Here is a 27758-nt window from a genome sequence, read left to right on the forward strand (position 1 = left end):
GGATAGAACTTACAATGTGAGATCACCTTTACTGGAATAAATGGCATAATATTGTTTGTCCTACTGCAGCATCCTTCAGCAATGACATAGTTAGGAAGTAGTCCTGCGTAAATGTGTGTCTAATTTTTCCACATTGCCGCTCAAGATATCCTCCATAGACACACCAGCAAATAGAGCTGCAGACGTTGGCACATTTCTTGTGGAATGCGCTTGTACTTTACTTTGTTGATGACAGAATTGTCTGGCTGCCGAGAGCCATCATGCTATACTTTGTTTGGAAAGTGGGAAACCTTTCCTGGGAACACCATAAGCCAGTAGCAGTTAGTCCGATTTACGAAACTGCTTTGTTCTGTCTAGGTAAAATTTCAAATATCTCTTAACATCCAAAGAATGTAAAGTCCTTACTGCTAAATCCTTTAGATTTGGGAAGAATGTCCTCAAAATAATTGGTTCATTTAAATGAAACTTAGATGGTACTTTCGGAAATTCTGGATTTGTTTTTAAGATTATTCGATCACTTCTGAATTGCAGAAAAGGGTTCCTAAATGGTGAAAGCCTGTATTTCGCTTACTCTCTTTGCTGTTGTTAGTGCTAACAAAAACACACATTTACATGAAAGGAATTTTATTTCTGCTTTATGAATGGGCTCAAATAGGCTTTTCATTATAAGTGAGAGTAATGTGTTCAAAGGCCAAAGAAGAAGAGTAGGCTTTATTGGAAGGTAAACTCTAAAAAGTCCTTTGAGAAAATGTTTGATAAGCCTCTCTTACCATAATGATTGTGACGCTGAAGATCTTGTGTAACACGATATGGATGCTAAATCTATTCTAATAGTTGCATGCTTGAGATCTGCTTGTGCTAAATGTAACAATTAAGGTAGTATCTCCTCTGGTGAGGATGTTATGGGGTGAATTTTGGATTTGTTATGCCATATACAAAAACGCTTGCATTTAAAGCTGTACGTTTTGTTTGTGCTATCGGCTCTGGCTAAAATGTCCTTACTTTCTTTTGGAATGTTTAAAGGGGTGAATTCATTGTCTTTAGGAGCCAAACTGACAAGTATAAGGATTTCTGATCCAGGTGCAGTATTTGACCTTGGTTCAAGTCAAGTCAAGTTATGATTTCGCTTTATTCGGATAAAAATTTTAAAACCATCAAAGCATACACAATAAATTCCTTTTCACAGTTAATCACGTCACTGGGTCCTAATTACACGACAAAGTATATTACAATATAAATTGGTGAATACATATATACAATAAAAAAGTTTGTCACCTAACAGAGAGTTAATAATTTTTCAAATTCAAGAATCCAAAAATGTATCACATACAATTATATAAAAACTATCTAATTAACTACGTGCAAGGAATGCAAAGGGGGTAATTATGGTAGCAGTATTTTCTTGCGACATCTCACAACCCCTGTGATGTAGCTCTCCACCCCAAAACATATCACAACAGATCCTAACATTTGCAAATAAACCAGGGCTGGTCTGGCCAGTTCAAAATTACAACCTCTTAATAGTGGGAGAATACATTTATTTCAGTGCAATGCATAAAATTTACAGAAAAAGATCATATGAAGGGCATTTTGTTCCGATTTATTGTCACACGGACACGGCCCCAACATCCCACTTTTATCAAATCCCCTGGGGAAAGATAACAGCCAAGGCAGCATACCATGTTTAAACCTTAGCAGAACAAACAAGTGGAATGGCTTATTTATATATGTCAAGTACGGCTGGATCTCTCTCCCCGTGCTTAACAGAACAAATTTTCTAGCCGAAGGTTTAGACAATTCCTCCTCTTCCCTCTGTACCTTCAACCTGTTTAAATACTGGGATTTTACTGCCTTAATCATGATTTTACTTAGGGCCCTAGGGTTTGTGAACAAGTCAGGGCTACCCATTAAGTCTGCTTGCATTTTAATATATCGGATCCATGGTATCGCCAAGGCCTTGTCTAGGGACAGGCAATCCTGGATAATTAGTTGGTTTAAGTTCAGCGCTTGCTGTGCCCAGATTCTTAGCCACCCTAGTAACGGCGCTACAGCAATCTGGTCAGAGATATAACCAGCCCCCAAGTCTTCATGCACATTAAAAGATGCTACGGATTGAGAGAGCGAAAGAACTTTCCTAAAGAAGACATTTTCTGCCATTTGGATCTCACTTGAGTTAGTATAACCCACACCTCACTCCCATACAACACCATGGGCAAACACTTAGCTTTATAAATTTTCATAATGGCCCGTAATGGCTTACAGCCTAAACGTTTAGCAAAGCCCAACAGAGCCCCTATCGCCCTCGCTAATGTGTTTTTTTTCAGCACACGCTGCGTGGCCCATGATCTTCTGTCATCAAAAACTATACCCAGGTATGGGAAGGTGGGTACTTTACTGAGCTCCAGCCCCTTGCAGACAAACGAAGCCCCTTTTGCCCGTCTGCTGCCTAGCGACATAGCGTGTGATTTTTTAAAATTAGTTTTTAAATCCAAGGAGTCCATAAAATTAATAAAGAAGTCTAACAGGGATTGTAAACCTCGTGCAGTCCTAGCTACTAGTACAGCATCATCTGCATATAGTAATGCAGGTATCTTTTTTTGACCAACTCTGGGGATGTCCTTACATGATAAAATCAAGGCTTCACCCAATTTATTTATATAGAGTGTGAATAACAGAGGAGCAAGGATACACTCTTGCCTTACCCCTCGTTTTACCGGCCATGCGTCTGTCAGGCTCCCGTCCTCATTGTAGCGAACTGATGCGCTGGTATCTTTATGCATATCGGCTAGGAAGGATATGCCCTGTCTGACATAGGACATGGTCTAGTCCTATGTCAGACAGGGCACTCCAGAGTTTCTGGCGATTTACAAGGTCGAAAGCAGTGGACAAATTCATAAAAGCTAGATGTATATGCCCCTGCTTTGCGACCGTGTACTTCCCTATAAGAAGATGTAAGTTGAGGCACTGCCCAGCAGTACCTCTTCCCTTTCTAAACCCGTACTGTAAGTCTGAAATGATTGCATTCACTTCCAACCAGTCTGTCAGCCGTTCCAAGACTACTTTTCCCATTATTTTGGCAGCTGGGTCAAAAAGAGAGATGGGCCGATAACACGCCGGATCCTCTTTTGATCCCTTTTTAGGTCTCGCCTAGACGAAAGCAAAAGCGAAGCTTTTGCTGTCTATGCGAGACAACTTATGTTGCCACTTTTCTGGGAATATTGTGGACATCAGACTGTTACGAGCTTTTTCTGCTGTAGTCAGGCTGTCACGAGCTTCTCCTTTGGAGATTTGACCTTGAGCGCGCCTTGACTGCATCTAATGGGCCGTGTGCTTCCTTTAGTCAGTTTCACTTTGACGCCTGCACTTTCAAAGTGAAATGAAACAATGTGTCTGGTAGTTGTTCATGTGGAGTGCCTTCTGACCTCGTGAGCGCGCCTTGACTGCATCTAATGTGTGTGGCTTTTTTTTTCAACGTGGCCCTGGCGCTTGCTTCAGTCAGTTTCACTTTTAAGGTGCAGGCGTCAATGGGTCTGGTACTTGTTTTATTTCCATTTAATGCTCTTTGGAACAACAATTTTATATTACTTGTGTGTAATACCACTGGCCAGAATTTCAAAGACTTATATTCACGCAGGTGAAATAATACTATTGTGATTAGGGCCGATTTTTGGAGTCTGACCGTTCAGAGTGCAGCTTCAGAGTGGAGCTTCAGAGTGGAGCTTCAGAGTGGAGCTTCAGAGTGGAGCTTCAGAGTGGAGCTTCAGAGTGCAGAGTGGAGCTTCAGAGTGGAGCTTCAGAGTGGAGCTTCAGAGTGGAGCTTCAGAGTGGAGCTTCAGAGTGGAGCTTCAGAGTGGAGCTTCAGAGTGGAGCTTCAGAGTGCAGAGTGGAGCTTCAGAGTGGAGCTTCAGAGTGCAGAGTGGAGCTTCAGAGTGGAGCTTCAGAGTGGAGCTTCAGAGTGGAGCTTCAGAGTGGAGCTTCAGAGTGGAGCTTCAGAGTGGAGCTTCAGAGTGGAGCTTCAGAGTGGAGCTTCAGAGTGCAGAGTGGAGCTTCAGAGTGGAGCTTCAGAGTGCAGAGTGGAGCTTCAGAGTGGAGCTTCAGAGTGCAGAGTGGAGCTTCAGAGTGGAGCTTCAGAGTGGAGCTTCAGAGTGGAGCTTCAGAGTGGAGCTTCAGAGTGGAGCTTCAGAGTGGAGCTTCAGAGTGGAGCTTCAGAGTGGAGCTTCAGAGTGGAGCTTCAGAGTGGAGCTTCAGAGTGGAGCTTCAGAGTGGAGCTTCAGAGTGGAGCTTCAGAGTAGAGCTTCAGAGTGGAGAGTGGAGCTTCAGAGTGGAGCTTCAGAGTGGAGCTTCAGAGTGGAGCTTCAGAGTGGAGCTTCAGAGTGGAGCTTCAGAGTGGAGCTTCAGAGTGGAGCTTCAGAGTGGAGCTTCAGAGTGGAGCTTCAGAGTGGAGCTTCAGAGTGGAGCTTGGAGATTCAGAGTGGAGATTCAGAGTGGAGAGTGGAGATTCAGAGTGGAGATTCAGAGTGGAGAGTGGAGCTTCAGAGTGGAGCTTCAGAGTGGAGCTTCAGAGTGGAGCTTCCGAGTGGAGCTTCCGAGTGGAGCTTCCGAGTGGAGCTTCCGAGTGGAGCTTCAGAGTGGAGCTTCAGAGTGGAGCTTCAGAGTGGAGCTTCCGAGTGGAGCTTCCGAGTGGAGCTTCCGAGTGGAGCTTCCGAGTGGAGCTTCCGAGTGGAGCTTCAGAGTGGAGCTTCAGAGTGGAGCTTCAGAGTGGAGAGTGGAGCTTCAGAGTGGAGAGTGGAGATTCAGAGTGGAGAGTGGAGCTTCAGAGTAGAGCTTCAGAGTGGAGAGTGGAGCTTCAGAGTGGAGCTTCAGAGTGGAGCTTCAGAGTGGAGCTTCAGAGTGGAGCTTCAGAGTGGAGCTTCAGAGTGGAGCTTCAGAGTGGAGCTTCAGAGTGGAGCGTGGAGATTCAGAGTGGAGATTCAGAGTGGAGAGTGGAGATTCAGAGTGGAGCTTCAGAGTGGAGAGTGGAGCTTCAGAGTGGAGCTTCAGAGTGGAGCTTCAGAGTGCAGCTTCAGAGTGGAGCTTCAGAGTGGAGCTTCAGAGTGGAGCTTCAGAGTGGAGCTTCAGAGTGGAGCTTCAGAGTGGAGCTTCAGAGTGCAGAGTGGAGCTTCAGAGTGCAGAGTGGAGCTTCAGAGTGCAGAGTGGAGCTTCAGAGTGCAGAGTGGAGATTCAGAGTGCAGATTCAGAGTGGAGCTTCAGAGTTCAGATTCAGAGTGGAGCTTCAGAGTTCAGATTCAGAGTGGAGCTTCAGAGTGGAGCTTCAGAGTGCAGCTTCAGAGTGGAGCTTCAGAGTGCAGCTTCAGAGTGGAGCTTCAGAGTGCAGCTTCAGAGTGGAGCTTCAGAGTGCAGCTTCAGAGTGGAGCTTCAGAGTGCAGCTTCAGAGTGGAGCTTCAGAGTGCAGCTTCAGAGTGGAGCTTCAGAGTGCAGAGTGGAGCTTCAGAGTGCAGAGTGGAGCTTCAGAGTGGAGCTTCAGAGTGGAGCTTCAGAGTGGAGCTTCAGAGTGGAGCTTCAGAGTGGAGCTTCAGAGTGGAGCTTCAGAGTGGAGCTTCAGAGTGGAGCTTCAGAGTGGAGCTTCAGAGTGGAGCTTCAGAGTGGAGCTTCAGAGTGGAGCTTCAGAGTGGAGCTTCAGAGTGGAGCTTCAGAGTGCAGAGTGGAGCTTCAGAGTGCAGAGTGGAGCTTCAGAATGCAGAGTGGAGCTTCAGAATGCAGAGTGGAGCTTCAGAGTGTCAAGAGCAATGCCAATAGCTCTAACTTTAACAAAGGCAAAACCATTGCATTGTAAATGCTTGTTATTTTACCGAATCACATGCTCATGCTGCTGCCTGGTTTGTCTACATGCACACAGGCAGAATCACTCGGTACAAAATGGCTCCTGTTCACTCGTCAGTACGGTCTTGCGCCGCCCCACCTTCCCCCTGCCAAATACATTCATTCCAAATACTGCTTATTTTCATATCAGACTGACTTCTCACATCTGGGATAGCAGGGGCACCTTCCACAGTGATTAGTGCTTCACAAAAAATAATTCTCGGCTAGCGCTCAGAAGCCTTGAAGCTTTGATTGAATGACACTGCAGTTTGATGCCCCGCTCGTTTTTTGATGCTATGCGTTCCAGACACTGATTTTATTAAGACTCACTTGGAGCTCTAAACTGTCACTTTATCTTTCTTTGGGTCATTTCGTTTGCCCGGAAGGACTAACATATCTGTGAAACCCTCTTCTTTTATAGTTTGAGCATCGTCTTCGTTTAGCAGGATAACATTATACATTTGAAAATACAAATATCCGGGAAGAGCAGAGAGCAAATCTCCGCGATGTTGGGCATTCTCCTATCATAAAGGAAGCGTGTTGGTGGGACCTGTGGCATCTAACGCATCATTTAACCCTATATGCGTGGGCACCTACCACAATAATGTATAGGATGAGTTTGTTCCGTTCCCGTTTTTAATTTGATGTAAAACTCAAATCACTGCACACTCTCTACTACACACTCTCTACTACACACTCTCTACTACAGTCACTACTCTCTACTACACACTCCCTACTACAGTCACTACTCTCTACTACACATTCTGCTACACACTCTCTACTACAGTCACTACTCTCTGCTACGCACTCTACTCTCTGCTACACTCTACTACACACTCTCTACTACACACTCTACTACACACTCTCTACTACAGTCACTACTCTCTGCTACGCACTCTACTCTCTACTACACACTCTACTACACACTCTACTACACACTCTCTACTACAGTCGCTACTCTCTACTACACACTGTACTACACACTCTACTACAGTCACTACTCTCTACTACACACTACTACACACTCTCTACTACAGTCACTACTCTCTACTACACACTCACTACTACAGCCACTACTCTCTTCGACACACTCTATACTAGACACTCTCTACTACACACTATCTACTACAGTCACTACTCTCTACTACACACTGTACTACACACTCTACTACAGTCACTACTCTCTACTACACACTACTACACACTCTCTACTACAGTCACTACTCTCTACTACACACTCTACTACACACTCACTACACACTCACTACTACAGCCACTACTCTCTTCGACACACTCTATACTAGACACTCTCTACTACACACTATCTACTACAGTCACTACTTACTACACACTCTACATTACACACTCTACATTACACACTCTACATTACACACTCTACACTACACACTCTACACTACACACTCTACACTACACACTCTACACTACACACTCTACACTACACACTCTACACTACACACTCTACTACACACTCTGCTACACACACGCTCTACTACACACTCTACTACACACCCTCTACTACTCTCTACTACTCTACTACACATTCTCTACTACTCTACTACACACTCAATACTTTCTACTACACTCTACTACAGACTCTCCACTCTCTACTCCACACTCTCTACTTCAATCTCTCTACCTCAATCTCTCTAATTCAATCTCTCTAATTCAATCTCTCTACCTCAATCTCTCTACCTCAATCTCTCTACTTCAATCTCTCTACTTCAATCTCTCTACTTCAATCTCTCTACTTCACATTCTGTATTACACACTCTCTACTACACACTCACTACTCTCTAGTACACACTCTCCTACACACTCTCCTACACACTCTACTACACACTCTACTACACACTCACCACTCTACTACACACTCACCACTCTACTACACACTCACTAGTCTCTACTGCTCACTCTCTACTACACTCTACTACACACTCTCTACTACACACTCTCTACTACACTCTCTACTACACACTCACTACTCTCTACTACACACTCACTACTCTCTACTACACACTCACTACTCTCTACTACACACTCACTACTCTCTACTACACACTCTACTACTCACTTGCTACTCTCTACTCACTCTCTACTACTCACTACTACTCTCTCTACTACTCACTACTACTCTCTCTACTACTCTCTCTACTACTCACTACTACTCTCTCTACTACTCACTCTCTACTACTCACTCTCTACTACTCACTCTCTACTACTCACTCTCTACTACTCACTCTCTACTACTCACTCTCTACTGCTCATGACAATGCCATTTATTTATCTGTTTCCAAAACCAACACATAAATAAAACATTTGTCATTCACAATGCCAAAAGCGCTAACTTTTGCAAAGGCGAGACCGTTGCATTGTAAATGCTTGTTAAATATTGGGACAATGACTGCGTTACCCCAGGACGCTGAGGGACCCACTATGATAGCTGTATTAAAAACGGAGGTTAAAACCTTTGCCCATAGATGCGAGTCTGCTCTGTAGAGGTCTGCCGGGACCCCGTCCGGGCGGGTGCTTTCCCATGTGCAGTGGACTCAATGGCCTTCAGAACTTCCTCTTCTGAGAAAACTATCTTCCCTAACTGGGTGAGATCACATTGATACACAGAAGATACATTGTTTGTTCCAGCATAGAGGCCGCCATAATGCTCCACCCACTTGTCTGGAGGGATAAGGCAGTCCTGATTTAAGTTTTCTGTCTCATTGAACAAAGGGCTATTCATTACTTTCCAAAATTGAGTGCTACTTTTCAGTACACTCACTTTGGTCAGTTCCTCCCATGCCATGTCTTTCAACTCCAATTTTCTTCCTTTAATTGCCTTTTTATAGGCCCTTCTTGCTTCCGCAACCTTCTGTGCGTCCTTGCCAGGCTCTTTAAGCACCTCTAAGAGTGCCGTGTGGGAGTCGCTACAGGCTTGGTTAAACCAATTTTTCAGTTTCTTGCGCCTTGTTTTACTTTTACTAGTCAGATTAACTTCTACCTGTGCTGTAATACTATTAAAAGCGAACAAGATCTCCATAGGATCTGAATTTCCTCCTAAGCAGGTGGTCAGATCCACATTATTACTGCTATACAGGTTTTCCAGAAAGTCACTAGGAGTGACCGCCTCCCACCGTAACCTGCGGCCTTGACATTTAGAGGCTATATTAGAGTTTGAAATAATAGATGAGACAGATTCAGTATTGAGTGCCTTGATATTGATAGTCAACATGAGTGGGTTGTGATCACTATAGCCTCTCTGTGTGACACTAAATGGACCTAGTGAATCCCTCAACAAACATGACACAAAAATATAATCAATTGTAGACTCTTTACCTTGGCCATTAAAAGTTGGAACGGGGTGCTGACTTTCCCCCTGCGCTGAAGCAAACAAATAATATAATGATAAAAAAACTCTCCTGATAAACCCCACTCCTAGTATGCTCGAAGTGAGTGGCCTCGAATGGGTCTTCCTCGGAGTCCATGTTCTGTAGACATTTAGTGTGACAGACATGAGTATGAAAATCACCAAGCACTAACAAATAATAAAAGGTGTTGCTGCGATCATCATAATCATCCAGGAACCCAGCTAGTACATGTACATGTTCTAATTCATCATTCCTGGTAAAGGAATTATAAAAGTTTACCACTAAAATATTTGGCAGGTTATCACCCTCCAGTCTTACTGCTAAAATATTAGGGGAACTTGTCGCTACTAATACAGCTTTATATAGTAGTTTCAAACTAAATAACAACATAAGGCCACCCCTAGATCTCCCCATTCTTGTTGGGAGTAGCAAATTTAATAAATGATTGATACCCATCCAGGTAATAACTTTCTCTGGCTTCCCATGTTTCCTGCAAAGCAATAACATGATAAGCTCTAAGAAGCGCCTCCCAGTTAGTATCCCCTCTTTTCGATCTCAGCCCGGCGATATTCCAGGATAGGATCGCCAACTTGTTCACAGACATGGCGAGACTTAGTTCCTTAGGGTCCGGACTCCCTATTGGCAAGCTATCAGTTACTACTGGGTCACCATCCCCATGTTTCACTAAGGGACTCACGGTTCGATCGTCCCGGTCGACGGCCTCCCTCGTTAATGTGTAACTTTAAGCTCCATCACTGGTTGGTAAGGCCCTATTTCCCACTAGATCACGAACATCACATTTTACTCTTAACTCTGTGGTCGGGCTCACCCTGCACCCGTCTACTGTTGTGACGGTTCTCCATTCTACACTTTCACTGACCCCAAGTAATTCTTGGTTGGCCTCTCCAATCACCCTGACAAACTGTCTAGATGGTTCAAGTTGGGTTGATCTGGGGTGGGCTGCCCCACAAGGTCCTTTAATTGTTGGCGGTGCAGTGTTAATAGGGATGCCAGAGGTAGAGTTATTAAAATCACTCTCTGGGCAAACCAGTGCTGAGGGGTATACAAGGGAGGGATAAAAAGAATCATGAGGGGATGGGTAACTAAAAGGGATGCCAGAGTTAAGATTATCAAAATCACTCTTTGGACTGACCTTGGTTCATTTATAATAGAGGTGGAACTGGTTGTAGTTGGATGTGATGTTTCTCTAATAGAAGTAGCTCAGTGAACAAGTGTTGTTTTGGCCATTTTGGAGTTATAGGCATAATTGTGTTACCCTGGACGAGTAAACTGCTAGAACAACACATTAACAACATCCTAGTAGACTACCTGGAATCTAATAGCCTGCTATGTGTCTCTCAGACGGGATTCCGTCCCCAACACGGAACTGAGACCGCTTTGCTAGCAGTAACCGAAGAAACACGAACTGTGTTAGACCAGGGAGGGAAAGCAGCCATCATATTATTAGACCTCAGCGTCGCGTTCGACACGGTTAACCATGCTACCCTATTACATCGTTTGAAGGGCATGGGAGTGTCGGGCGAGGCCCTGGCATGGTTCGCATCCTTCCTGGACGAACGCTTCTTCCAGGTGTTTGAGGGTGAGGCTGTATCCACCAAACAGCCACTCAGTTGTGGGGTTCCTCAGGGCTCTGCCCTGAGCCCCACACTTTTTAACATCTACATAAGGCCCTTAGCGGAGATAGTTCATCCATTTGGCATCCGTATTGTCACCTACGCAGACGACACTCAGTTGGTGGTCTCATTAGACCACTCTGAGGGGTCGTCTAGCACGCTGAGCTTATGCTTAGAAGCAGTGGCTAAATGGATGAAATTCTCCTGCCTCATATTGAATGGAGAGAAGACGGAGGTCATGTTACTGGGCAACCCTTTACCTACCAGCCTGGCCTCCTTCTGGCCCACATGTTTAGGCCCCCCTCCCCTCCCCAAATCTGAGATAAAAAGCCTGGGAGTGTGGCTCGATAAATCACTGGACTTTACTTGTCAGGCCACCAAAACCGCATCCATCTGTTTTGGGCTGATGAGAATGCTCCGGAAGGTGCTCCCCTTGCTTCCATTCCAGGCGAGGAGAGTCATGGTCCAGGCCCTGATACTCTCACGCCTGGACTATGGTAATGCTCTCTATCTGGGAGCCCCGGTGGCAGTGCTCAATAAACTCCAGGTCACCCAAAACTGTGCGGCCCGGCTGCTTTTTCAAATTCAATGCTGGCAGTCGGCCAAACATGCCTTAAAAAAGTTACATTGGCTTCCTGTGGCAGCTAGGGTACAATTTAAGGCCATGTGTCTTGTCCAAAAAGCAATCCGCAGAACTGGTCCAGCCATAATGCACCCTTTATCTACCCCTTACCTTCCCCTCAGAGCTTTGCGCTCAAGTTAATTGCAACTAGCCACCACGACCAAGATAAACAAAGCTAGCTGGGGCGGCCGCTCATTCTCACACAATGCTGCGAGAATATGGAATTCTCTTCCGCTTACACTCAGAGAGAACAACAACCGGATGGCATTCAGGAGGCTTCTAAAGACCCAATTGTTCAGTAATGCCTGTTAATCATCCTAGCTGGCTGCCTTGGACATCAGTTAAAAGCGCTGCGAGGCCTAAGGGTAGTATATGCGCTCTATAAATGTAATTTTTCATTTCAATTCATTGTGCATACTTCCCTTTTCATCTTGCGGAGAAATCTCGGCAGCAGAGGTATCGGAGGAAAAGGCTAAGCTAAGATTCCTGACCATGCTGTTGAAAACCCATTCCCCCACGACCCTGGTTGTGGATGCCAGCTTGCCTAGAGCTTTTGGAGAGTGGCAAAGAGGTCTAGGTATGGTTTGCCCCAGCGAGCACAAAATGCTGTTCAGGATCTCCTGGTTGATTTCCCATTCATGACAGGTGCTTCTCTTTCTGCTAAATGTGTCGACAGGAACATTGTGTCCTCAAGATACATGTTCTGTTTTTGGAGTTATCTGATGCTGTACTGACCATTCCCATATTCTATGTGCTTCTTGAGATAGTACCTCCTTGCTTGTTGAGATAATACATCGTTCTGGTAATGTCTGTACATATAAGTACCATTGAACCTCTTATCCTTGGGAGGAACACGTGTAAACTCAGTGCAATGGATTTGAGCTCTAGGAGATTGACATGCAGGCTTAATTGATGTGACCATTTGCCATTGCCTTCCAGATCTTGAAGATGAGCTCCCCAACCTTCTAGGGATTCATCCATCGTAATTACAAAATGTGAGATCTGAAGTTTGAACTTCAGACACAACTACAGATTTGTCTCCGTCATCCACCATGGAAGTGTTGTTCTCATCTTTGGAGTGAACTGAATTATATCATTGAAAGATCCTAGAATTTGGGTCCATTGCTTGTCCAGCTCCTCCTGAAACTCGAAAACAGCAAAAGGAAACAAGAGAAATGCATGAAAGAATTATTCCTGATAGGGATTTGAAGATGAGAACTAATAGACTTTTTTCTTTGCAGCTTGCCTGCTTGCCAAAGGTATTAACTTGGTCTGTTGTTCTTTTGTTGGGTAACCCTTGTCCTTTACAGTATCCAGAGTAGCATCCAGGAACATTATCTTTCTGCATGGTCGATGAACACATTTTTGTAGTTTAGAGTAAGGCCCAGTTTGTTGAAAAGATTCAGGCATGCCATGGTTGATATTTTGGCAGTCAGGTGGGAAGGTGCCTTTACTAACAAACTGTCCAGATATGGAAGACTTGATGACCTTTCTGTCTTAGGAATGGAGCCACGGGAGCAAGGTATTTCGTAAAAATACCCAGGAGCTGATTTTAGGCCAAATGGAAGAACTGATAATGGCTGCCGGCTACAACAAACCGTAAAAACTTTCAATGCTTTGGGTCAATTGTAATACAAAAGTAAACAGCTTGGAGAGCTAGTATTGTCATATTCTCAGTATTTAGAAGCTGAAGGATGTCTTGAATCGTCATCATGCGAAACGTCTGTTTCTTTAAATATTTGTTTAGGTTTCTTAAATCCGAAATAGGTCTCCATTCCCCTGACTTTTTTCTTGTCAAGAAGAATCGAGAGTAGAAGTCCCTTCCTTCCTGGTTTCAAGGGACTCTTTCTATTTTTGCTGAGCGTGGTTAGGATTTTCAAATTCAAAACACGTAGATGCTTCTGAGATGTTGGTCAAAACCCAGCAATCTATTGTTATTGATTTCCAATTATGGGTTCAACTTTTGCGCAACCGGCGCCCTTACGTTGTCAAAGTCTTCATGAGTTTTTACCTTGAGGGCCTTGCTTTTTTCTCTGAGGTTGTCTTGGGTAAGCTGCCGATGGAGGCTGTCTCTGTGGTTATGGTGGTCAAAACAGCTGTTGAGTAGGTTGCTTCGTTTGATATCTGTATGGCTGATAACTTTCCCTTTAAGTCAATTACCCTCTTCAACTTGATCCACGAAAAGGCAACCTTTAGCATTGTAACATACCCTAAAATCTTGCAGTATCAGTATTTGACTTTATTGATTGTAATGCATCATCTACATGTTTTCCAAAAGGAACCGCACCATCATCTGGGAGATCTGAAATCTTACTTTGTACTTCAGGCCTGAAAGAAGTGGCCTTCAGCCACCCTGGCCTTTTTAACTCCTAATTGCCTGAAACCAGTGGATGCAATAGCCATAGCAGTCTATAACTTCTAAGGACGCTTGTTCTCCTTCTTGAAGTATTTTCTGTGCCTCCAGTGTAATGTCCTCTAGCAGACAGTGAATTTGTGGTCCAATATCCAACCATATCTGTCAATCATCACAACCAGGTATTGTCAATGAATTAGGTCGCTCTAATTGTGATCGCTGATATGGAAAAAAAAAATCCGATGTTATCTAGACACCTGCCATCTCTGTCCGATGGTGCAGAGATTGGTGCTGATGGATTCTTTGATCAACGTTGAGCTGCTTGCATCACCACTGTATCAGGTTTCGGGTGCCCAATTAAGCAGGTTGGCGAATCCTCTGGCGCTTTATAATTCTTATCTAATCGTGGCAAAATTGTTGTGACAGTCACTGGATCTTTCATTGTCTGAATGCTTTTTCCCCATAATTAATCAAAAATTGGAATTGCTCTGATTTTTTTGCGAGAGGTTTCCTTAAAATAATATAAAAAAAAGTCTGCTTGTTTTGTGGTTTTAGGCACATAACATCTTTTTGGTGCTCTTTCTAAAAGGTTGTAAAGGTTGTGAAAGCCCCTTATATCCTCTGGAGGAGAATCTATCAGTTGCAGCCATGGTGGAGTCTGAACTGGAATTAAATAGTCATCCCATTCAGCAGTGACGTTCCGCCCTTCCGTTACCTCTACTTCCTCTCTCTTCATCCGTAGACATATTATCTTCTACTCGAGTAACTTTAGCTTGTGGTGTGGGGGCTTGAGAATGTAAATTATACAGTTTGCAGAGTTGATGAATGCCCTTGAGGGAACTGAGCATTTACTAACACTTATTTAGGTGAATCTGATGCTAATGTGTCCAGAACCTCTCGAAATAGTCAGTCAGCATGTACTGTAAGTCTGTAACTAATTCTTTTGGCACATACAACATATCTTCTTGGTATTGTGGTAGTGAATAGGACTGATAATCATCTGTATGTTGTGTTTCTGGGTGTGAAGAATAATATTTCTCTACATAGTAATTGTTTTCTTCATCATCCGGCTGGTATTTGACATGTAATTCAAAAGGACTATGTGTCACACCAAGAGGCCCACCATCATCAGAATCATCTTCATCAAGAAGATGACTTGGTGGCAGCGGGGACACTTTTCATGGAGATGTGGAATTCTGGAATCAAAAAAATAGAATGCTTTCCCATTTCTATTCTTCTCTTCTCTCTCAGACGATGTTGTCGGTATTGACTATGTTCTTATGAGTTTTTGTGTCAATGGTACTGTCTGTGTCATCGCCAACAATGGCACTGTTGACACTGTGGACACTACCTTCTTTATCGTCGACATCGTTGACATCTACTGTATTGTTGTCAACGCACTGACGGTAGTCACCGCTGTCATGGTATTTGACGATCAATGTCGTAGACAATTTTTTCACTGACAGTGGAGTCCGTCGATGGTGCTGAAGTAGGTTTTCTTTAATGCTAACAGCACCTTAGTGGATGGTGTGGAAGGTTCATACTTTCATTTCCTGATTTCTCAGATTTTTCTGTGGAAGATTCCCATTTTTTATGGTTTTGTGAACATTCTTCTGATCGATTTCATTCAAGCTTAGATTTTTCTGACTTTCGCGAGGACAAATTATCTTTTTTAATCTTATGAAAGCATTCTTCTGATGGCTTCACTCATTTGAAAACCTGTGGTGGCTCTTTTTTCAAAGCCTTTTTTGGTGGTTCTTGAGGCAATTAACCTTCGGGCCTTTATCTTTTTTAGGTCTCGCAGACCTAACGCTGGAGCGCGCATGCGCTCCTTGCTCTGCGAGGCTTATTGTAATTGTTAACATTTCTGCAGTGGGCTTGTAGCCACGCTCATCTGTTTGATTGGCTGGCATCAACGTTTATGCTAAACGCTGTCTCGTAATTGGAAATCATTCTTCTTTCTTACCGCCCTGTCGCCTTTTTCGCTGGCCCATCTGGACTGGATCGGGTACTGGCGCGGTTATACTGTCTCCTTTGTTTAGTCGTGTACTTTGTTTTCCATTAGGGGCTTTGGAAATGGTGGCGCATGTTTATTTTTGCATTATGCTTTCACTTAAAACGAAAGCGCCATGCAAATATAAACAAGCGGCTACCTTTGCACAATGGCGACAGCTCGTCCGCTATATGAAAACACATAAAAAAACAAGCATTTGCAATGCAATAGGTTTGAGCTATTGGCACTGTAAATGGCAATGCCTTTTATTTAGGTTTTGGTTCTCAAAACCTAAATAAAAGGCATTCAGGCAATGCATTTACCCCTTAGAACTAACAAATACATTATTTGGGGCCGCAAAATACAGAGAAATTACTCTGGTCTGTATTTTGCATAAACCTTGAAAAATGCACTTAAGTGCATTTTTCAAACAAAATTTCAGGTTACACACACACATGCCCTTGGGGCATGTATGTGTGCAACATGGGTGCACATCACAATTTCAGGGGTGCAACAGGGTGTCATTTTGACACTTTTGCACCCTTGAAATTGTATGCGCAATTTATGAGCACCTAATGGTACTCGCAAATTGCGCATGCAATTTCCCATTAATTCTTATGGGCCTGTAGGCCCATAGGAATTAATGGGAAGCCATTCCTTAATTGCGACTCGCAATTAAGGAATGTTTAGAAATTGCTATTTTAATAGCGATTTCTACATGCATAGGCTTTTGAGAGTCCCTAATTGCGATTCCTTAATAATCGCAATTAAGACTCGCAAAAGCCTACTTTGATGCATGTGCCCCATTGTCATTTACAAGGCCAGTAGCTTAAACTCGCGTAAATGCGAGACCATTTGCATTACCTTTTTATAGATTATTAAGAATCCTCACTATTTTCCTCAGAAACTGGAGTATCTTTGGCTTTGAGCTTCTGAAGCCATGAAAACAATCTCCCTTCTCTGTCTTTGGTTTTGGATGAAAAAGTACAATATAGTTTACAATACTTTACCTTGTGAGATGGGTAGAGATAGTCTATGCAGTCCTTATGTTTATCTTCAGAATGCAGTGTCTTTTTCCCACCGGTTCCACATGGGCTGAAAAGTACTTTTTAGTTAATTGTGACATTTAAGGTTGTCAGTTTTCTCAGTAAGTAATAAACTGCTGGTAATTGCTCTCAAATTTAGGAAAGGTATAGCTCAACTGAGCAAGGCTCAGTGGAGACTCTCTTAGCACAACATGCGCTAGAAAATCTGAGGAAAGGAAGCCTCTGAGGGGAGTGTTCCACAGGGTGCTGCAGCCTGATGGGCTGGACTTTGGTTCTTTTAAATTATAGGTATAAGTTACTAAAGTGCATGTTCTCTAGCCTTTCCTAGGTTATGATGGACAAGTTACGTATCTCTGTAACGCCTTATCTAGTAGAGACATGATCTAGCCGCAGATATCTTACCTTTGAATTTCCCAGGCATCAAGCTGGATCCAGTAGACTTTTCCTTGAGCAATACCCTTGTGCGTCGGTAGATGGTGTCTGTCAACTCTGCGTGAAGTTGTCCGTGCTGGAATCCACCTTGCTGTGCTGACGTCAGTTACTTTTCAGGAATTTCCACAGCAGGAGCACGGAGCCATGAAGTGGCTCACTTGGACCCTGAAAGGGCTCAGCCCTGACCCTGAAAACCTGTCCACAATGCGGGAAGGCTGGGTGGGTCAGTAAGGAATCTGTGGCTAGATCATGTCTCTACCATATAAGGCATTACCGAAGGTAAGTAACTTGTCCATTTGATAGAGACATCTTGATGCAGATTCCTTACCTTTGAATAGATACCCAAGCAATACCATCTCTGGAGGAGGGGCTGCAGAAATCTTTAGACCAGGGAGTCCTGCAGGCCAGAGCAGCCAAAAAGGGTGTTCCTTCAGACTTGACTGTCAAGGCAGTAATGTTTGGTAAATGTATGCAGGGATACTCATGTTGATGCCTGACAAATGTTGAAGACTGGAACTCCACATTACAATGCCGTAGTAGCAGCCTTAGCTGTAGTGGAATGAGCCCATAACCTTCGGGAGACTGTTTTTGGCCAGAGCATAGCCATTTTTAATGCAGAGGGTGACCCATCGCGAGTTGGTCCTCTTCTGCACTGCACAACCTTTCTTTGATCCAACGTAGCCCACGAAGAGTTGGCTGTCCACCTGGAACTCTTTAGTGAGGTCATGGTAGAAGGACAATGCTCTTTTGGTGTCCTGACGGTGGAGTCGCTCCTCCTCTTTAGAGGGGTGTTGAGGTGTATAGAAAGTGGGCAAGGTGACTGATTGCCCCAAGTGGAATGGTGTTAAAACTTTCTGTAAGAAAGAGGCCCTAGTGCGAGAACCAAATTATCAGGGAAGATGGTCAGGTAAGGAGGCTTGGATGACAGAGCCTGCAGTTCTCTCACTCTCCTGGCAGAAGTGATTGTCATTAAAAAGGCTGTTTTGATGGTAAGCAGCCGGAGGGTGAAGTTCTGCAGAGGTCCTAACGAAGCACACATCAGGAAGGTGAGAACCAAATTAAGGTCTGCAGAAGCATAATGAATGAGGCAGGTGGTAACATATGTACAAGCTGTAGGAAAATGAGTTTCTGTTGCCGTACCCCTCCCCCCCCCCTCTACACTTTATGCCTGATATCTGATGTAACATTGACTGAGTGTGTACTGGGTCCCTGCTAACCAGGCCCCAGTACGTGTGTTCTTTTCCATAAACTGTGCCATTGTTTCCACAATTGTCACCACCCTGGCTCACATATAAGTCAATTGCAAAAGGTACCAGTGGTACCAATGGCATTGTGACCATAGAGGGTCTCCAAGGGCTGCAGCATGTATTATGCCACCCTAAGAGACCACTCACCTAACACATACACACTGCTATTGGAGACTGTGTGTTTAGGTGCAGCTAAAACTGAAGAGTTGACATGGGCCACATCCCTGAGTTTAACGGCAAAAAATTCTGGTCCAATTTAGCCTGAAATAACCTGTATGCACAGTAATTGTATTTAACATACACAATGTATATTAATTAATCAAACAAATATTGACAACATGCGTCATAGTTTGTTTTCAAACATAATCCTGTATTTTTTGGTTGGTACATCAACTTCAGGAATTATTACATTTCAAGCAAACTTTAAAATAAACCAACTTAGTCTATCAACACAACATCAAATTATTCATATGTAACATGAACAAAATGTCTTAAATATATTCATTTTCCATAACCCAACTGTGATCCACTTGGTTTCTTGTGCCGCCCTATGCATTTTGGGACCAAATGTCCCTTCTTCAGGGGTCACTAAATAAAAAATAATAACAAGTGACCATGAATGTTATGTAACAAACATCCAAAATAAAACCTCTATTTGCAATGTTACCAAGAAGGATACAAGCCAAACACTGAGTACACAGTTATAAAGGGATCCATCAAACTATGCATGGCCTTTCCACCGTGAGACCACAACGTGCTCCATGGCCATTAAACCCATGTGTGACTCCCCATTAAATTGTCACAATCACCAAAAACGATTATGCATGCAATATGTCATGACACAGTACTCACGCCAAAAAACTGAGCTGTCCAGATAAGATCCTGAAATTACATCATCTCTTAATGTTCAGTTTGCATATAAACAAAATCTACATATGCATGCAAGTCTTTGCGTACCTTCAATTGTTACAACCAGGTTACTTCCAACTACCATTTGTGGACACGCCAAAAAACGTTCAAGCTCAACTTCACTTCAGTCTCCAGTCTACAAGAAACAAAACTCAATGTAACAATGCCTTTCCCAACTACCACTTCTCACACATGCGTCCACAGCATCCAAAATGTATTTACCTCAATGACCGTGATAGAACCCGATCCTCATACTACAACTTAACCGTGTCATCTACCCATGCCAACACAACGCCAAAGCCTCATAACCTGTTACGCCGAGTTGGCATGCGTTGCCAGTTGAAAACAACAACGGACTACTGCATCAACCATATAGATCAGTAAAATTGGCGGCCATCTTAAGATGTTAAATAGTAATCCATCCCGTCGAAAACCTGTCAACACTGGCCAATATCCCAATCGAGTATGCATCCTGTTGTCTCACTATTGATACCATAATGGTGAAACTCAGATCTACAACTGTCCCAAAACACTGTACTGTCTCCAAGAATCTAAACAGAATGGACATCATTAGAGATATAAACAGTAAACATAGTTTGTATACATATCCATGATAAATCATATAGAGAAAAAATCTACTCATACATTTGACTTTTTACATGTGCATGAGTTCTCATAAATGTCGATATGTATGTTTCACCAGTCAGGTTTATGTCATAACTAATCTCTTAGAATCCATGTCAAAATATAATGTTCAATGCGGAGATCCTGCCTCTAGCGTTTAACTGTGCGTGCATGTTCAAAGAAAACAACTCATATGTAGCTTATCATTGAAACCCATAGGGGTCATTGTACTGAATTTCTTAATCCAATGAATCTCTCTGTGTAACAATGTTTTATTGGAATCTACTCGGGCTTTGAAAGATACAATTTCTAATATAAGAAATCGTAATTGCGCTTTATTGTGGCATTGTTCAAGCCAGTGGACCACTAGGTTCGAGTTCTTATTCTTGATCCGAATAGTGCTTTTGTGCTCAGTTATCCTAGTTTTAATATTTCTTTCTGTTTTTCCTATATATAACAGGTCACAAGGACATTTGATGCAATAAATGATGTTCATGGTATTACAAAGGGCTAAATGGTTGAGCGTCACTGTTTCACCAGTACTGGGGTGTGTAATGCTGTTGCTTACTATCACGTTGTTGCAGTGCACACAATTGTGACTTTTTCGCATGCCCAACAAATTTCCAAGATCTGTTTTAAAGCTTGATGCTAACAGTTCTTTGATATTTTTAGTCCTGGTGTATGCAAATATTGGTCGATGGTTGAATATATCATTAAATTCAGGTTCGCATCCCTGTGTACCATACATACAAACTACTGCCTGTGGTACAGGTAAGTCACCCCTCTAACAGGCCTGACAGCCCTAGGGCAGGGTGCAACATGTCAAGCTGAGGTCATAGCTGCAAGAACAATATGCCCCTACAGTATATGTGCCATTCACAGACACTGTAAGTGCAGTGAAGTCATTTTGAGTACATGGGCTGGGAGTTTGTCAACACAAACTCCACACCTCCATGATGTCTTTACTGAAGTATGGGAAGTTTGGTATCAAATTTTCCAGCAAAATAAACTTACAGTGATGCCAGTGTGGGATTTATTGCAAAATGCACTAAGAGGGCATCTTAGAGATACCCCCTGAAAAACAACCAACTATCTAGTGTACAGCTGATTGGTCCGCACCAGCCTGCCACACACAGACGGTTTCTGACCCCCTGAGGTGGGAGCCCATGTGCTCTCATGGTTTAGTAACAAAGCATGCTTGGGGTGGAGGTGCTTCTCACCTACCCCTAAGCAGGAATAGCATTCATGGCGGTGAGCTAGCATTCTGTCATGCTAGCCGAGGTCTCTCCAGCCAGTGGAGATACCCTCCACCCTAACTAAGCCCCATTTTTGGCAGCAAGGTCGGCGGAAATTAGAAGTCAGGAGAGGTGTGTCCCCACTCAGCCAGGACCACCCCTAAGGTGTCCTGAGCTGAAGTGACCCCCTCCTTTGAAAATCCTCTATGTTGGATTGGAAGATTTCTGCCAATCAGGTTAGGGGATGCCCCCTCCCAAATGGGAGGGATCAATCAAATGGTGTAGTCACCCTATAGGTAAGTAGCCCATTGGCTACTACCTACCAGTACCTGTAATGCCCCTAAATTCTGTATTTAGGGGCACCCCTGAACCTTGATCCTCAGATCTGCGACGACCTAAGAAGAAAGAAGACACCCCGGAAGCTGACCCTGCAGAGAAGGCTGAATAAGACGATTGCCTTGGCCCCAGCCCTACTGGCCTGTCTCCATCTTCGAAGAGCCTGCAACCAAAAGGCGACCTGTCTTGCAGCCAGCGACCTCTGAAAACCCAGGTAGGACTGCTGCCTTTGAAAAAGATTCCAATCTCAGTCCAGAAGGAAACTGCTCCAAGGACTCAGGATCAACCTGGAACGGCGAAATCTATTTATAATAGGGGATTTAAATAAAGAGGTTTGGTCTGGCAGCCTCACGGAGGCAGACAAGGCCGAAAGGTACCCATTAGGAGTGCCCAGAGCGGAGCCCTACTAGGCAATGGACAAAATAAAAAGAAGAACTTGAGAGAGGGAAGCAGAAAGAGGATAAACCTTTCTGTACAATATTTTACAAATTTGTTCCACCGGCATAATTACACGGTCTTGGTGGAGGGCCGTCTAGCCGCCAAAATAACATTGCTTAGTTCGGGAGGAAGGTCGAATGCTATTAACTGCCGCCGCACAATCTCCACACAAGAAGGCATAGGGTTGGCAGGTTTGGGGGGGAGAATCCTCCCTAGCTGCTGCAGCAGAAGATTTTCCCAAAGGGGCAGCCTAAATCGGAGGATTGATGCTCGACTGGAGAAGCTTAGGATACCATACTCTCCGTGCCCAGCCCGGAGCCAAAAGAAAGACTTGGGCCCAGTCGCTCCTGATCTTCTTGAGCACTCTGGGCAGGGGTGGTATTGGCAAAAAGGAGTATAGGAGGCCTGAGTGCCACAAGAGACAAAAAGCGTCTCTGAGCGAAAGCCGCTATGGAAACTCTAATGCACAAAGCAGGCTGATATTGCGCATTTTCGGAACAGGCAAATAGATCTAACAAATGCTCTCCTCACCGCTGAAAGACACCTTGCGCCACCTCCGGAAGGAGAAGCTACTCATGATCTGATAGACATTGACGGCTGAGCTTGTTTGCCCTGGCATTCAAGGAACCTTCCAGGTGTTAAACCACCAGGGCTATGCCCTGCTGTTTCAGCTATGTCCAGAGACACAGGGCCTCGTGACAAAGGGTCCAAGACCTCACCCCGTCCTGTTTCTTGCAGTACCATGTCAGAGGTGTTGTAAGTGAACACCTGAACCAGCTTTCCCTTGATGGAACGAATAAAAGCTTTTAATGGCAAGCAAATTGCTTGGAGCACCAGCAAGTTGATGTAGAGATCGCATTCAGCCAGAGACCAGAGTCCTCTGATCGCCACCTCTCCCACCCTAGGAGTGACTCATTGGTCACTACTGTGTGATATGGTTAGGAAGGTAGAGGAATCTGCCTTTAACCCAATCGCGATTGGTAAACCACCACTGCAGGTCCTGTGTTGTTCCCTTTGCTAGCAGGACCATGTCGTAGAGATTCACCTAATGCTGTGCCCACTGGAACTTCAGGTTCTATTGCGGAGCCCGCATATGCAATCTGGCATGTGTCACTAGCAGGATGAAAGAGACCATGAGACCCAGAGTCAGTCTCACCGAAATCCACGATAGAGGCTGAAACATTGGTATCATAGCCTGAATATACTGGACTCGCTGCTCAGGAGGATAGGCCCGAAACTGAACTGTGTTCAGAACAGCTCCAATGAAAGGGAGCGTCTGAGCGGGAGTCAGGTGTGACTTCGGTATGTTGATAGTGAACCTCAGGGAAGGCAGAAGGTTTGACGTAGTCTGGAGGTGGAAGACAACAGCCTGGGGCGAGCTCGCCTTCAACAGCCTGTAGTTGAGATAGGGAAAAACTGGCACACAGATCTGAGCAGATGAACTGCGACCACTGCCATCACTGGGGTGAAGAGAAGCACTGTGAACTGAAAGTGATTGTAGCCTACCGTGAACCACAGGTAAGCCGATGAGCAGGCAGGACAGGAATACAAAAATATTTGTACTGCAAATCCAACGCTTCCATCCAGTTTCCGGAGTCTAGGGCAGAGAAGACCTTAGCCAAAGGACGAATCTTTACCCTTTTGGTGAAGTAGTTGAGGGCTCGCAGATCTAGGATAGAACGAAAGCCCTTGTCCTTTTTCGGGACCAGAAATTAGCGGAAATAGCAACCACAGCCTACTTCTGGCCCCAAAACTCTTTCTATGGCTTCCTTGGCCAAGAGAGTCCTGGCTTCCTCCTGAAGCAAGTTCAGGTGGCTCTCCGTCAGTCCGGCTTAAGATGGAGGCATCAAGGGATAGTTCTAAGGGGAGGGAGTAACCCCTTCAGACTATCTGAAGAACTCACCTGTCTGATGTGATGTTTTGCCAGTGGTGGAGGGAATGGCTGATCCTGCCACTAACTGGCCTTCCATGATCTTGCAGGGCCGGACTAGGGGTCGCACACAACCACTGTTTTGAACAGAGATTTCTAAATGCTGCTAGTGCACCACAATTACTTTACAGCACTGAAAAGCAAATGTTTTCACTGCTGAGACCTAACAGTTGTCTCAGTCTATTCACAAAAATAGCATTAATGTATTCCTACTGTAAGAGTATGGAACTCATATACAACATAAAATCGCATAAAGGTAACTGTCAGTAAAGGGAAGGTTTCCAACTTGGGAAATAGGACAGTTTGATGTGTACATACACCTAGATTTCTGGGGGAGATAATGTGAATTAGAAATGAAAGTTAACATACCGATTCTCTTTATTGTTACAAAAAATTCTCACAAAACGTCGATTGCAACCCTTCAATGTGAAAAACGAATTTTGGATTCCAGTCTTTCTGCTGGCCTGCCTCAGGAAGAGGGAGGCACAAACTTGAAGAGTCTAATACCTGGAAATATACAAAAATCTCTTTTAAAAGATCGCCATTTTGTCAGAGTCTCTCGAATTTCACTCAAGTGGATCCTTGTGAATACTGGAAACATTACGGTGATTGCACTGGTAAATCACTACTTCTGACTCCATTTTGTGAAGTTTTTCAAAGGAAGTAATAATGCTTGATGCATTGTAATTAACTATTTCCAATACCTCGTCAAACTAGACCTTACCGCATTTTGCTTTCGCTGAAAGCTGGCCTGCTTCTTTCTACTTGCGAAATATGTGAGCTACTTGGTCTGTCTTGTTCCTCATCCTTGCCTCCAGATTCTGCTTCAGACATTGGAACTATGACGTAAATAAAAAGAAAGAGCCTTGTATTATGTATTGCATATTTGGCTCGCAACTTCCTGCTACGATCTGCAATCTCATACCAGCGTTACTGCATTAGAATGACATTTCCAGGAACTCCATTATGAATAACAGCTCTGTCAGGGTTTGTTCCATAAGTACATTCATATTTAGCTGTTCACCACAATATTAGGAACATTTTGCCAGCATTTACATCATCTCTCAACATCGTAGAAACCGTCAAACTGAACCCACTTCAAATGTCTTCGATTTTTGGCTCAACTTTTTCAATTACTGTGAAATCGAACACTTTCCCTTTCACCTCTCTGGTTTCCACTTTAACGTTCATTATTTTGCAAAAACCTTTCCCGAGTCCCCCTGCCTGCTCCTATCCCATGGAATGATCCAGTTGTTAATCACTTGCCCCAATGTGCTCTCCCCTCAATGCCCATAAGTGGGCTCCCTGTTTTTCTCCTCGCCCCTCTTTGCCCACCCGACTAAGCATCACCTTCATTTAGGGACAAAAATTAAAAACACAGTTCAGCAGGAATACTGTACCTGACAGGTTTTCATGAAGGTATGTTAGTGAGGTGCAAACTTAACAGTAAAGGACCACAAACCCAGGTAAATCAATGTTTCCTCAGTACAATGTTTTTTAAAACAATGCCGTTGGTAGTCTTTTTCCTAGAATCTGTTCACAGCAATATTACTATTTGCTGTCATCCAAATTAAGCATTACTGTATATTACCTGGTATTCAGAAAGGATATATGACATTGTGTCGTTCCTGGAAAAAGGATAGTGAGCTGTACCGAGCGATCAAAAGCCATTGGAAAGCCCAAAGTTCGGTCTTTGCAGTTAAATGACAATTGTAATACTTTATTTTCATTTTTAGTACAAGTGGGTAAAATAAATCAATTAACAGACATCAGCAAGCACACACCCTTATGAAGTCTACTGTTATTAAACCTTTGACCGTTCGGGTGTCTACACACTCATGTCCCACACACCTTCCCAAATGTTTGTACGATTATTTTTTACAAACATTAAAATGGCACTTCCCTTAACGAACCAGTTACTTTACCTTTGATAACTCCTTATCTGGTAGAGACTCCATCTAGCCACAGATTCCTTACCGTAGAGTGTTCCCCAGTAATCAAATGGATCCTGATATACATGTGGCAGCTGCATTTCTACATGTGGCCAAAGTATTTGGATCTATTGAAAGGAGATATCTTTTTTTACAGTACTCAAGAGAATACGAACGGGCAGGGACGTTCTTAAGTGGAATGAATTGTTTTATACAGGCCTACAAGCAAGGAGAAAAGTAAATTCCTTGTTGACTCCTTCATTCCTGATAAGCATAGGGATGTGCAGGGGTGGCCCGTCACTCATTATTTTTGCCATTGCAATGGAGCCTCTGGCTTGTATACTTCGGGAATTCCACAATCACCGGGGTATACAACTGGGTACACACCAACCATTGTTATCAATGTATGTGAATGATATTCTGCGAAGCGTAAAAAAACCAACATTAAACTTGGAACGGATTCATGAAGATGGTAATCCTGCCTAAACTCCTCTAATTTTTTTTTTATTCCCAATTTCCCTAAACAAATCATTTTTTACACAACTAAAATCCCTTATGATTAAATTGATATCGGCCGAAGGTCAGCCTAGAAGAGCCTGGTCCAAGTTGCAACTGCTTATTAAACTAGGAGGGCTTGCTGCCCCCAAATTTGAGTTATACTACTTGGTGGCCCAGGCTCAGTTTGCCCACCACTAAGATTCACAACACCCTTGGGAAACTGAACCTGGAAGTGGGTCTGGTTGCCCCTGTACCCCTATGACACACAACTCTCTTACAGCATTAACGTGTGAAAGGAGTCTCCAGTCACTAAGGCTTGCGCTTGCTGTAATTGAAAGTGTTTTGTTTCTTCACAAAAATATTTTCATTGTAATAAACACATTCCAAAGTTCATCTTGTAGATTAATCAATTGCTCTTTTATTCATGATAATTCTGTAATTCATTGTTTTTTCATGATTTCCTGCATCAGGTCATATGCGTTTTCTACATCACCCAATGCATTTCGGGTCAACACAAAGAACATAAGTTACTTACCTGTAAACTGTTGTTCTCCAGTATTGGTGTCTTTCATAGATTCACGTGCTTGAATATTCCCCGTCGTCGAAGTGGGAGTCCCACGGTACATAAAATAGCAGTAATATATGCATATATAAGTAAAATTATTATAATTATAAAAAATACATATACATATATATAAAATACAGTAAACTCAAAAGTACCATAGAACTGAATAGGCCCATAGAAAGCCTAAGGGAGAAAACTCAACTTGGTAACATATCAGTGTCATTATGTTTTGGTCCAAATTCCAGCCAATCAGGCTTCAGTTCCCTCTAGAACCTTCTCCTCAGAAGCCCAAGACCTCAGATTTTCGTAGCACAGAGTAACCAAAGTGCCTGAGGAGAAGGGAGCCTCTCAGGGGAGGATGGGAGGGTCGCATGTGAATCTATGAAAGACACCAATACTGGAGAACCACAGTTTACAGGTAAGTAACTTATATTTTTCTCCAGTATTAGGGGTGTCTTTCATAGAGTCACATGCTTGAATAAGAGTAGAAACCAGTAATCGTCATATAAGTCATAAAGGTAACAGTAATTTCGAGTATATAATAGACATATCATATTAAAGAGAGATAACCTTCATGACAGGAGGCGGGTAGCAACAGAGGCTCACCTTTAATGGAAAAGATTCCGCAGCACCGCTTGTCCTACTGCTGCATCTGTTGACTGCAGACAGTAGTGCTTCGTAAAAGTATGGCTGCTCGACCTTGTCGCAGCTCTGCAGATGTGTCGC

The 27758-nt window shown here is 43.6% G+C and overlaps 1 protein-coding gene across 1 annotated transcript in view; it reads right to left on the minus strand.

Moving 5' to 3' along the window:
- SYCE2 (synaptonemal complex central element protein 2) overlaps window positions 1-27758 on the minus strand; it is a 521719-nt gene that overhangs the window by 387387 nt on the left and 106574 nt on the right. The window contains exon 2 of the mRNA XM_086936443.1: window positions 24763-24877. Coding sequence (XP_086792569.1) covers window positions 24763-24872 — 110 coding nt within the window. The 5' untranslated portion in view covers window positions 24873-24877. The remainder of the gene's footprint in view (window positions 1-24762; window positions 24878-27758) is intronic.

This window comes from Lissotriton vulgaris, chromosome 1_1 (assembly GCF_964263255.1).
Source record: "Lissotriton vulgaris chromosome 1_1, aLisVul1.2, whole genome shotgun sequence".
Taxonomy (NCBI): domain Eukaryota; kingdom Metazoa; phylum Chordata; class Amphibia; order Caudata; family Salamandridae; genus Lissotriton; species Lissotriton vulgaris.